Source organism: Chiloscyllium plagiosum, chromosome 6, assembly GCF_004010195.1.
Source record: "Chiloscyllium plagiosum isolate BGI_BamShark_2017 chromosome 6, ASM401019v2, whole genome shotgun sequence".
NCBI classification, from domain to species: Eukaryota; Metazoa; Chordata; class Chondrichthyes; order Orectolobiformes; family Hemiscylliidae; genus Chiloscyllium; species Chiloscyllium plagiosum.
This window is the reverse complement of record NC_057715.1, coordinates 76,699,676-76,713,516: the sequence shown is the minus strand read 5'-3', so window position 1 is coordinate 76,713,516 and position 13,841 is coordinate 76,699,676. Positions and strand designations below refer to the sequence as shown.

The 13,841-nt window shown below is 42.1% G+C and overlaps 1 protein-coding gene across 1 annotated transcript in view; it reads right to left on the bottom strand.

Moving 5' to 3' along the window:
- zmym2 (zinc finger, MYM-type 2) overlaps positions 1-13,841 on the bottom strand; it is a 95,876-nt gene that overhangs the window by 39,724 nt on the left and 42,311 nt on the right. Inside the window, exon 13 of the mRNA XM_043692702.1 lies at positions 9,185-9,225. Coding sequence (XP_043548637.1) covers positions 9,185-9,225 — 41 coding nt within the window. The remainder of the gene's footprint in view (positions 1-9,184; positions 9,226-13,841) is intronic.

Genomic DNA, 13,841 nt, shown 5'->3' with positions numbered 1-13,841 from the left:
TATTCTATCATGACCTTCTAAACCTGAAACATAATTTATTTGACCATCTTTTCAACTGTCAAACTCTCGTTCATTTAGGTGTGCAGAAGAGCACGTCAGGAGCAGCACAAAGCATTCTGGAAATGAGGTACCCACTGAAGCTATGATACAGACCTACATTCATAAAAAATAAAACTAGCAAGCTACATAGCTAAGAAATGTCACAGCCAATGGATCGGTTCAAAACTCCAAAGTCCAGTTTGTTTAACATCGGTTCATGGAAAAACATTACAGTCTATTATAAAGGATGCAATCGTACAGCATTTTAGAAATACATGATATAATCAAGCAGAATCACATGGCTTCATAAAAGAGTCATCAAACCTAAGAAATTTATTACAGTTCTTTAAGAAGACAGAATCAGGATAGATAAAGCGAGCCACAAGATGCAATATATTTGGACTATCAAAACACATTCAGTTAAGATACACACATAAAGCTACATACAGGATAAGAACCTGCACGGACGCAGGATTGATGACATATAAGAAAGAGAGTTGAGATAAAGGAGACAAAACGTACATGGTAACTTGTAACTAGTGGACTGCGTACATGGATTTGTACTGGGGACTCAACTATTGACATGATATATTCATGGCAAGGATGATCGAATTGAATGTAATATCACCAACTTTGCACGTGACGGAAAAATTGGTAGGGAGGCAAGTAGTAAGGATGACAGAGTCGACAGAGGGATAAAGACAGGTTAAGTGAGCAAGCAAAAACTTAGCAGGTGGGATACAACATGAGGTAAGTAAGGTTATGCATTCTGGCAGGAAGAATAGAGGAGCTGAAAATGATTGAAATGGGGAACAATGGAGAAAGCTGTAGCACAGAGAGATTTGAGGGGTCCACATGCATGCATCACAAAAAAACAAGCATTCAAGGCCGTGGGTAATAAGGAAGACAAATGCAAATGCTGGTCTTTATTTCAAAGGGAATGCAGTATAAAAATAGGGAGGTGTTGCTAAAACTACACCAGGCATTAGTCAGTCCACCTTGAGTACTGTGAAAAGTTTGGTCCCTGATCAGAGAGTTGTCAGTCTGTGGAATTCTTTAACACAGAGGGCTGTGGAAGCTAGATCATGAACTATATTCAAGGCTGAGATAGACAGATTTTTAATCAGTGAGGGTATTAAGGTTTATGGGGAAAAAGTAGGAAAATGGATTATCAGGTCAGTCATGAGGACTTCAGTAAGGTGTTTGACAAGCTTCTCCATGGGAGACTGATTAGCAAGGTTAGATCTCACGGAACACAGGGAGGACTAGACATTTGGATACAGAACTGGCTCAAAGGCAGAAGACAGAGGGTGGTGGTGGAGGGTTATTTTTCAGACTGGAGGCCTGTGACCAGTGGAATGCCACAAGGATCGGTGCTGGGCCCTCTACTTTTTGTCATTTACATAAGTGATTTGGATGCGAGCATAAGAGGTACAGTTAGTAAGTTTGCAGATGACACCAAAATTGGAGGTGTAGTGGACAGCGAAGAGGGTTAGCTCAGATTACAATGGGATCTGGACCAGATGGGCCAATGGGCTGAGAAGTGGCAGATGGAGTTTAATTCAGATAAATGCGAGGTGCTGCATTTTGGGAAAGCAAATCTTAGCAGGACTTGTACACTTAATGGTAAGGTCCTAGGGAGTGTTGCTGAACAAAGAGACCTTGGAGTGCAGGTTCATAGCTCCTTGAAAGTGGAGTCGCAAGTAGATAGGATAGTGAAGAAGGCGTTTGGTATGCTTTCCTTTATTGGTCAGAGTATTGAGTACAAGAGTTGGGAAGTCATGTTGCGGCTGTACAGGACATTGGTTAGGCCACTGTTCGAATATTGCGTGCAATTCCGGTCTCCTTCCTATCGGAAAGATGTTGTGAAACTTGAAAGGATCAGAAAAGATTTACAAGGATGTTGCCAGGGTTGGAGGATCTGAGCTACAGGGATAGGCTGAACAGGCTGGGGCTGTTTTCCCTGGAGCGTCGGAGGCTGAGGGGTGACCTTATAGAGGTTTACAAAATTATGAGGGGCATGGATAGGATAAATAGACAAAGTATTTTCCCCGGGCTCGGGGAGTCCAGAACTAGAGGGCATAGGTTTAGGGTGAGAGGGGAAAGATACAAAAGAGATCTACGGGGCAACCTTTTCACGCAGAGGGTGGTACGTGTATGGAATGAGCTGCCAGAGGATGTGGTGGAGGCTGGTACAATTGCAACATTTAAGAGGCATTTGGATGGATATATGAATAGGAAAGGTTTAGTGGGATATGGACCGGGCGCTGGCAGGTGGGACTAGATTGGGTTGGAATATCTGGTCGGCATGGACAGATTGGACCGAAGGGTTTGTTTCCATGCTGTACATCTCTATGACTCTATGATCTCATCTCATTGAATGGTGAAGCTGCCCTGATGTGTCGAATGGCCTACTTCTATTCTTACATCTTATGGTTCAGCTATAGAGTCATGACGGAAGTTAAACATTAAGCAAGTAAGGAATGAAGGTGGAGCACACGTGAGCAGTGATGGAAAAGCCCCGTATACACTTTCAAGGGGCATAGTTAGGAACGTTTTAGCCGTCTTTGGTGGAATTTGCAACAGGTCAACATTCCATCTTGAGAGATTTCCACCATCACTGCTGCCTCACAGCACCAGGGACCGGGTTCAATTCTAGACTGGGGCTGTATGGAGTTTGCACATTCTCCCCGTGTCTGCGTGGGTTTCCTCCCATAATCCAAATATGTGCATGTTGGGTGAATTGTTCATGCTAAATTGCCCATAGTGCTCAGGGATATGTAGATTAGGTACATTAGTCATGGGTAAATATAGGGGAATGGGTCTGGATGAGTTGCTCAAAAAGGGGTGGCACGGTGGCTCAGTGGTTAGCACTGCTACCTCACAGGACCAGGGTCCCAAGTTCGATTCCAGCCTTGGGACAACTGTCTGTGTGGAGTTTGCACATAGTCTCCGTATCTGCGTGGGGTTTCTCCGGGTGCTCTGGTTTCCTCCCACAGTCAAAAGATGTTCAGGTTAGGTGAATTGGCCATGCTAAATTGCCTATAGAGCAAGTTGCATTAGTCAGAGGGAAATGGGCCTGGGTGGGTTACTCTTTGTGGACTGGTTGGGCCGAAGGGCCTGTTTCCGCACTGTAGGGAACGTAATCTAGTCTTCAGCTAATTCAATCCGTGATATTCCAACTGCCATACTGAAGACTCATGCTCTAGCACTAGCCATGTCTTTAACCAACTACAGCATTGGCATCTATCTGACAATGTGGAGAAGTTCTCAACAATGTCCTGGCCACAAAAAGCAGAATTAACCTCAGCAATTACCATCTTGTCAACTTATTCTTAATCATTAGCAAAATGATAAAGTGAGTCACTAACATTTATATCAATTGATATGGACTTATCAACAACCTACTCACTGGTATGCAATTTTAGGTTCCAGAGGGATCACTTTTCTCCAAACCTCATTACAGCCTTGGTCCAAATATGAACAGAACTGCTGAATTCCACAGGTAAGGTAAAAGTGACAGCCCTCAACACCAAAGCAGTCTTTGAATGGCACCAAGGAGTCCTAACAAAACTGAAATCAATGGAAATTAGAAAGCATAACATAAAGGAGATGGCTGTACTTGTTACAGGCTATCAATACAGGAGCTCTTCAATGTATCATCCATAATCTTTCAGCTGCTTCAATGATCTTTACCATAAAATCACACTTTAGACTGCTTGCTGATGATTGCACAATGTTTAGCTCCATTTGCAATTCCTTCATTGGGAATGCAGCTCAGGCCTACAGGTAGCCTTGATTCAAACATGGACAAAACTGCAGAATTCCAGAAGTGAGGTGGAACTGACTGCCCTTGATATAAAGGATGCATGTGACTAAGCATGGTATCAAGCAGCCCTAGCAAAACAAGAATAAATAGGAAGCAGAAGAAATCTGTCTGCTCCTTTTAAGCATACATAGCACACTGGAAGATTGTTGTGGTTGACAGATGTCAGTATTTCAGCTCAGGAGATCCTCAAGGTAAAAAGTCACCCCTGCTCCCCAAAAACTCTAGAATCCCCAACAATGAATTCGGATCTCACTAAGTCTTGTGCCATTACAGCCTACTGTTCTACTCAGCTAATGAATCAGCATCAACATCAGTAATGTTGAACATTATTGGAAGAAGCACTGGGGGTAGCAAGAACACAATATATACTCTGCATGGGGAACTTCAAATATCTATTAACAAAAAAGGATGGGAGCACTGATTGAGCTGCTAGAATGGGTCTGTGGCAAGTGGTGAAGGAATGCACAAGAGTGACAAAAGCAGCTTGATCTCATCGTCACCAATCTATCGCTGCACATGCGGTTCATGACAGTACTGGCAAGAGTGATTACAGTAGTCTATGCAGAAACAATGTCCCATTTTCATGTTGAAATTATCCTTCATTGTGTTGTATGACACTGCCACTGTTTGAATGGGATTGAACAGATCTAGCAACTCAAAACCAGTGAGTTACTTCCTCAAAGAATTCTCGCAGATTTGTCAGGCATGACCTTCCCTTGATGAAACCATGCTGACTTTGCCCCATTTTACAAAGAGACTTGGGGACACTTGTGCACAAAATACAGAAAGCTAGCAGGTTCAGCAGGTAATCAGGAAGGCTAATTCGCCTTTATATCAAGGGGCTGGAATATAAGAGTAGGATAAGTCTTATCGTATCTGTACAACGTGTTAATAAAATCACATCTGAAGTGCAATGAGCAGTTTTGGTCTCCTTAATTAAGGAAGGGTATTAGGTTCCTTATTGAAGGCAGATTGGGACTCTACTAACTGGAGATTAGAATAATGAAAGGTGATTTCATTGAAACATCTAGGATTCTTAAGGGGCTTGACAGGGTTAATGCTGTGGGGGTGTCTCCCCCTCATGGGAGAGTCTTGGACCAGAGGACATAGTCTCAGAATAAAAGTGCAACAATTTAAGACTGAAATGAGGAGGAATTTCTTCTGAAGGTTGAGTCTTTGACAGCCCTTGCCACAGAATCATTGTGTATATTTAAGGTGGAGATCGACTGATTCTTGATCAATAGAAGTCAACAGTTATGGGCAAAAGACAGGAAAGTGGGTGTCAGGAGTGTTGGATTAGCCATGATACTAATGAATGGCAGAGCAGATTCAAGGGGAGAAATTACCTATTCCTGTTTATATTTCTTATGGTCTTATAAAGGAATATAAGATTTGAAGAGGAAATAGAGAGGTTACAAAAGGATATAGATTGTTTAGGCATATAAGCAAAAATATGGCAAATTGAGTACAATATGGGAAAATGTGAAATTGTTAATTTTCAATGGTGAGATATTGCAGATCTGACATGCAGAGGAATCTGGGTGACCGAGTGCATGAATGAAACAAGGTCAGTATTCTGATACAACAATTAATTAGGAAAGCAAATAGAATGTTATTGTTTATTTATGCCTCAGTTATTTAGGACATTGATGTGGCGACATCTGGAGTAATTTGCACAGAATTGGTCTGTCTATATAAGAAAGGGCTGAAATGTGTCAGAGACAGTTCAGAAATGTTTTACTAGACTAATATCTGGAATGCGTGGATTGTCTAATGAGGAAACACGAGGTAAAACATGCTTGTACCCATTGAAGTTTAGAAGAGTTGGAGGTGACTTGATTGAAACATACGAGATCCTGAAATGATTAGATTAGATTACATTTAATTACATTACATTCAGCCCAACAAGTCCACACCGACCCGCCGAAGCGCAACCCACCCATACCCCTACATTTGCCCCTTACCTAACACTACGGGCAATTTAGCATGGCCAATTCACCTGACCTGCACATCTTTGGACAGTAGGAGGAAACCGGAGTACCCAGAGGAAACCCACGCAGACACGGGGAGAGTGTGCAAACTCCACACAGTCAGTCGCCTGAGGCGGGAACTGAACCTGGGTCTACAGGCGCTGTGAGGCAGCAGTGCTAACCACCGTGCCACCATGACTTGACAGCAAGGATGCGGAAAGGATATATCCACTGATAAGAGAATGTGGAACTAGGGAACAATGTTTGTAAATAAGGGGTCACCAATTTAATAGGTTAGGAGATTTTTTTTCTCATAGAGGGTTGACTGTCTTTGGAAGCCTTTTCTTCAAAAGACAGTAGAATCTTGGGAAATATTTTCAAGCAGAGATAAATAGATTCTTCAAATGCAAAGATGTGAAAGGTTTTGGGGGTATGCAGGAATACGAACTTAAGGTTAAAATCAGAACAGCCAAGATCCTTCTGAATTGCAGAGGAAGCTCAAGTAGTGGCCTCTTGCTACTACTAATGTGTATGTTCATATGCCATACAGTAGAAGCAGCATGTGATAGATCTCTAGAGCTAAGAAATCCCATAACCAATGGGTTAGATTAAAGTGCTGTAATCCTGTCACATTCAGTTGTGAATGATGGTGGACAATTAAACCACCACCTGTAGTGGGAGTCTCCACAAATTTCCTCATTCTCATTGATGGTGGAGGCCAGCACATCATGCAAAAGACAAGGCCCCAGCATTTACAAACAGCTTCAGTCAGAACTGCTGTGGGGATGATCCAACTCTGCCTCCTCCTGAGGTCTGCACATCACAGGGGTCAATCTTTAGCCAATGTGTTTCACTCTATGGGATATCAAAAAAATGTCTGAAGCCAATGAATATAGCAAAGGTTATGAGACCCAACTACATTATGTTCAACTGCAGAGATTTGATGGGTTAAAATGTCTTTTTTTGTGCTGTAGACCCATATGACTCTAAGATGTCATGTATTCCAGACTAGGTGCAACTCAAGCCAGACTGCTCCAGTACAACACTGGCATTTAACTGACAATATGAAATCTTGCCCAGGTATGTCCTGTACACAAAAAGCTGGACAATTCAAATTGGACCAACTATGCCCCAACAGTCTACTCTTGATCATCAACAAAGCAATGAAAGGTATTTTCAACAGTGCTATCAGGTAACATCTATAGAGCAATAATCCATACATGGACGCATAGTTTGAGTCTCATCAGAGTCAGTCAGCTCCTGACCTCACTATAACCTTGGCTCAAACTGAGATAAAAGAGATGAACTGCAATCGTGAGGGGAGAGCAACTGCTTTTGAAATAAATACAACATTTGACAAAACATGGCATCAAGGATCCTGGGAAAATTGGAGTTAATGGGATTCAGGGCAGAAACTCTTTGCTGGCTGGAGTCATACCTATCACAAAGGAATGTAATTGTCACAGTTGGAGATCAATCAAATCAGCAGAGGACAGTTCTGCAGGAGTTCTTCAGGGTAATGGCCTAGGTCCAACCACCTTCAGCTGCATCATCAATGATCCTTCCTCCACCATAAAGTCAGAAATGAGGATAATCATTGATGATTGCAAGATGCTCAGCACCATTTGCAACTCCTCAGATACTGAACTTGTTCATATCCTCTGTAGCAAGACACACATAATATCCAGGCCAGTAAGTGGCACATAATTGTGCAACATACATGGGTAGGCAATAATCATCTCCAACAGAAAAGTGAAATAGCTCCAGTTGACATCCAAGCTATCACTGAATCCTTTATGTGATTGCCATTGATCAGAATCTACTCTGACCAGCCAGGTAAGACTCACCAAGTCTTCTTCAATAGCACCTCCCAAGCCTACAAGCATTGCCATCTAGAAGGACAAGAACAGCAGATACATAGGAGCACCACCAGCTTCAAGATCCTCTTCACACCACTTTGCCATGAAACGGTATCATTGTTCTTTCATTGTTGCTGGATGTACATCCTGGAACTCCCTTCCTAACTGTTATTGTAACTACATTACATGGACCACATCAATTCAAGAAGTCTGTTCACTGCCAACTTTAGGAGTGGGTAATAAACGGTTGAATGAGCAACACCCACAGCCTGTGAAAATAATAAAAATGAAAAAATGTTTGAAATAATTAATTTTTTTGCTCAATTTTCTATTTCACTGAGGTTGTTTGGAATTCCCTGCCTTTAGCCAGGTTATTAACGCTAAAAAAAAGTGGTAAAAACAAGTACAAATTGATAAGAATAATTTGTTGTGAGCATATTGTTTATAGGGTTAACTTATAATGTGGGGCATATATAATCCAGTTCTTATTAAAATTTGGTTTCATGAATTTAGCTGTAGTGATTAACGTTCAAATTGTCACATTACACTAAAATATTAATAAAATTCAGAGCCACAATGCATAGAAATGGACTCTTGGTTGTACATAACAGATTCAGTGCAAGCTGTTGAAGATTTTCAGCTTCCACTCGGGACAGAATGCCAATCTTCAAAGGGAACAACAATTTATAATTCATGAGAAGTCGGATGCTGAAGGTGTTGCCATGGAGAAGAGTTACCCCAAAGCTTTTGTTTTAATTGAAAAGGTGCAGTGCCCAAACAAATTCCTTTTGCTTGCACATAAATATATGCTGCTTTCAGCAAGCATAAATTTGCCATATTGCAAGCCAGACTGATAATCTAAAATTGGATATTAATATAATGTATCACACAACAGATTGTGTTGTCCAATCGCAGAATCACACCTATGTATGGACACCATGTTCTGAGTTTTGTTCTGTTAATGAAGAATACCACTAATGTTGCTATTATAGAACAAAAACTTGAAATGGCTAGTTTTACTAGTTAATCAAAATTGTGTGACACTGTTTTAAGTAATTTGAGGTTGATGGAACATTTTTTGGCTCCAAAAATGGAAACCTTACGGCCATGTGTTTGTGCATGTACAATGATCAGGTTGGGATCAGTACTATTCGGCATGATAGTTTTGATGTGCCCTATTTACGAGGTTGCCATTAGGCCAACCTTGTAGTGCTGTAGGAATCCAATGTGTATGCTGACCAATGAAAATAGACTTGCAATAGACAATAGCAGATAACCCATTAACTGATTTTTCAACCAACATGGTGAGGAAAAAATGCTCATTTGATTGTTGTTTCAAAGACATATAGAAAATGTCACATGTTTGTGGGGTAATAGCATTATTCAGTCCATTGTTCTTGAATAATGCTTTTTAAATAATGCAGGTCTGCAAAGAAAAGATAGAAATACAATTAAAAATAAAATGTACTAATTTAGACAATACATACCGTGACTTTAAAAACCTGGGTCTGAACATTTTGATCTGAAACTGAAAAGTGAAACAATACTTAATTAGGCACTGTAAGTTAAGTGAAACAATTCAATCATTATGAGAAAATTGTAGCTCTACATCATTCTTTTCTGAAATACAAGGAACTTTTTTTTTTACACTAGCATTGTTCAATGAACAGCAGTCATAAAATCTTAAGATATAGGAACAGAATTAGACTATCAAGTCTGTTCTGTCATTCTATCACGGTTGATATGTTTCTCAACCATATTCTCCTGCCTTCTCCCCATTACTCTTGATCCCCTTACTAATCAAGAACCTATCTATCTCTGTCCTCAGGACACTCACTAACTTGGCCTTCATAGCCCTCTGTGGGAATGAGCTCCACAGATGCACCACCCTCTGACTAAAGACATTTCTCATCTTGATTCTAAAGGGTCATCCCTTCACTGTAAGGCTATGCCCTCAGGTCACAGCCTCTCCTACTTGCGGAAACATCTTCTTCATGCCACTCTAGCCTTTCAGTATTCTGTACATTTCAATCTGTTCCTCCATCCTTCTCAACTCTATCCAGTATATATATGGAATCCTTAACCTTTCCTCATATGACAAGCCCTTCCTCACCATGATATTTTTTCACACCTCCTCTGGATCTCCTTCAACGTCAGCACATATTTCCTTAGAAATAGGGCCCAAAATGACTCACAATATTCCAAATGCGGTCTGACCAGAATCTTATAAATTATCAGCGGTACCTCTCTGCTTTTGTGTTTTTAGCTGTCTTGAAATGAATGCCAATATTGCATTTGCCTTCCTAGCTGCCAAATGAACCTGCATTTTAACCTTAAGAGAATTCTGACACTAGAAGTCCCTGAACTAGGATGCGAGAGAGAGAGGGAGAGAGAACGAGTTCAAAATCAGCCTGGGAGGCATTCAAAGATGGAATTAAGCCCTTAAGTTACCATTAAATGTTCTGCACCTCCAAATGTCTGAATTTTTACGTGACCCTCTATTGCCCCTTAGTGGCAATGCATGGCACCACCAAAAGATATTTTTGAAAGGGTTATATCGGCAATATCGGCTTCAGTTATCTTTTGAAAATGCGAGGTGCTGCATTTTGGCAAAGCAAATCTTAGCAGGACTTACACACTTAATGATAAGGTCCTTGGGAGTGTTGCTGAATAAAAAGACGTTGGAGTGCAGGTTCATAGCTCCTTGAAAGTGGAGTCGCAGGCAGATAGGATAGAAGAAGGCGTTTGGTATGCTTTCTTTTATTGGTTAGAGTATTGAGTACAGGAGTTGGGAGGTCATGTTGCATCAAAAAGGACATTGGTTATACCACTGTTGGATTATTGCATGCAATTCTGGTCTGCTTTCTATCTGAAAGATGTTGTGCAACTTGAAAGATTCAGAAAAGATTTACAAGAATGTTGCCAGGGTTGGAGGATTTGAGCTACAGGGAGAGGTTGAATAGGCTAGAGCTGTTTTACCTGCAGCATCGGAGGCTGAGGGATGACCTTACAGAGGTTTACAGAGGTGCATGGATAGGATAAATAGACAAAGTCTTTTCCCGGGGATGGGGGAGTCCAGAACTAGAGGGCATAGGTTTAGGGTGAGAGGGGAAAGATATAAAAGAGGGGCAACTTTTTCACGCAGAGGGTGGTACATGTATGGAATGAATTGCCAGAGGAAGTGGTGGAGGCTAGTACAATTGCAACATTTAAAAGGCATTTGGATGGGAATATGAATTGGACGGGGTTGGAGGGATATGGGCCGGGTGCTGGCAGGTGGGATGAGATTGGGTTGGGATATTTGGTCGGCATGGGTGAGTTGGACCGAAGGGTCTATTCCCATGGTGTACGTCTCTATGACTCTATACTGCCAAACACAGTAACCTGCGTCTATTGGTTTTATATAAACTCAATGTTGATGCCTTTACATTGGCGATACCAAATGCAGACTGCTTTGTGCAACATCTCCATTCTGTCATAGGAATGACTCCACCTTCAATTGCTTGCCATTTAAATAAACCACCTTGTTCTCAAGCTAACACTTCTGTCCTGAGCCTGCTACATGTACCAAAGAAGCACAACACAAGCCTCAGGAACACCTTTCTTCTTAGGCATTTTACAGCCTCTAGGGCTCAATATCAAATTCTACAACTTCAGAGCTTGACTGTATGATGTCTGTTCTACATTTTCCTTACATTTTCGCTCTTCCGCCCCCAACATCATAATCATGTTTCAGTTGTTATTTACTTTGCTCTCAGTAGAGAAAATCCATTCTCTCGCTTTCACATTTTAGTTGATACCCATTTGACATCTATTTTTCTTCTTCACCACTTTTAACAACACATTTGTACGTTGCATTGGCCTCTACATCATCACTGCCTGTCAAAAATATATATATTTTTAATTTCAACCCTTTCCAGTTGGGAAGAAGAGTCAGACTCTTGGTTTTTGGGCCTTTTTCTGTGCTGTTGAGCTCTATGACTCTGTACTGGATTTGAAACTTCAATTCTGTTTTTCTCTGCACAGATCCTGCCAGATCTATACTTGGGCAGTGGCTAAACCCGAGATACTACATGTGTAGTATCTCCCGCCCCCCCCCCCCCTCTTCTAACCGGAAGAAAAAGACTCTGTAAGGCAAGGCTTTTATTTCTATGTTATCGTTCTTTTTCATATATTTAAGTGCATTGTTTGATTTTACTTAGTTCATATAAAGTTAAGCTTACAATGGCAGGGGACCTCAGACCCGTGGCATGTGCCTCTTGCTTGATGTGGGAACTTAGGAACGTGTCTGATGTTCCTGACTCTTACTCTTGCAAGAAGTGTGTCCAGCTGCAGCTCTTCCTTGACCGCATGACTGCTCTGGAGTTGCGGATGGACTCACTGTGGAGCAGCCACGATGCTGAGGAGGTTGTGGATAGCACGTTTAGTGAACTGGTCACACTGCAGGTTAGGCATGCTGAGGGAGACAGTGAATGGGTGACCAAAAGACAGAAAAAGAGTAGGAAGGCAGTGCAGGTGTCCCCTGAGGTCATCTCTCTGCAAAACAGGTATACCGTTTTGGATACCATTGGGGGAGATGGCTCACCAGGAGAGGGTAGCAGTTGTCAAGATCATAGCACCGTGGCAGGCACTGCTGTTCAGAAGGGCAGGAAAAAACTCGTAGGGCCATAGTCATAGGGGATTCTGTTGTGAGGGGAGTAGATAGGCAGTTCTGTGGCCGAAAACGGGACTCCCGGATGGTATGTTGCCTCCCAGGTGCTCGGGTCAGGGATGTCACCAATTGGCTACAGAGCATTCTAAAAGGGGAGGGTGAACAGCCAGTTGTCTTGTTGCATATAAGTAGAAAACGAGATGAGGTCCTGAAAGAAGAATTCAGGGAACTAGGAGAGAAGTTAAAGAGGAGGACCTCAAAGGTAGTGATCTCGGGATTACTACCAATGCCAAGTGCTAGCCAGTGCAGAAATGAAAAAATAGGCAGGATGAACATGTGGCTTGAGGAATGGTGTAGGAGGGAGGAGTACAGATTTGTTGGACATTGGGACCAGTTCTGGGGAAGGTGGGACTATTACAAAATGGGCGGTCTATATCTGAACCAGACCAGAACCAATGTCCTTGGGGGAGTTTTTGCTACTGCTGTTGGGGAGGTTTTAAACTAATGTGCCAGGGGACTGGGAACCAGAAGAGACAACAAGTAGGCAGCAAAGTGGAGACTGGAGACTGTAAGAATCTTGAAGATAGCATTAATAAAGGGAAGAGTAAACAGAGAGCGGACAAGTGCAAAAGAACTGGTGGCCTGAAATGCGTCTACTTTAATGCAAGGTGTGTAAGGCAGATGAACTTAGGGCTTGGATTGGTGCCTGGGAGTATGATGTTATGGCAATCACAGAGACTTTGTTGAAGGAAGGGCATGATGATTAGCGGATATAGATGCTTCAGACAGGACAGGGAGGGAAGTAAAAGGTGGGGTGGAGTTGCATTGCTGGTCAGGATGACATCACGGCTATGCTAAAGGAGGACACTATGGAAGTCGTGGGTAGTGAGGCATTATGGGTGGAGCTGAGAAATAAGAAGGGTGCAGTTACATTGTTGGGGCTGTATTACAGGCCTCCCAACAGTGAGCGTGAGGTAGAAGAACAAATAGGTAAACAGATTATGGAAAAATGTAGAGGCAATAGGGTAGTGGTGATGGGAGATTTTAATTTTCCAACATTGACTGGGATGCACTTAGCATCAGAGATCTGGATGAGGTAGAATTTGTAAGGAGTGCCCACGAGAGTTTTCTAGAGCAGTATGTCAATAGTCCGACGAGGGAAGGGGCCATATTGGACCTGGTACTGGGGAACGAGCCAGGACAAGTGGTAGAAGTTGCAGTGGGGGATCTCTTTGGGAACAGTGACCACAATTCTGTAAGTTTTAGAATACTCGTGGATAAAGATGAGAGTGATCCTAAGGGAAGAGTACTAAACTGGGCCAAGGCCAATTATATCAAAATTAGGCAAGAGCTTGGAAATGTGGATTGGACATAGCTATTTGAAAGGAAGTCCACATTTGATATGTGGGAGGCTTTCAAAGATAGGTTAAAGGTAGTGCAGGATAGGCATGTCCCATTGAAGGCAAAGAATAGGAAGGGCAAGATTCGTGAAC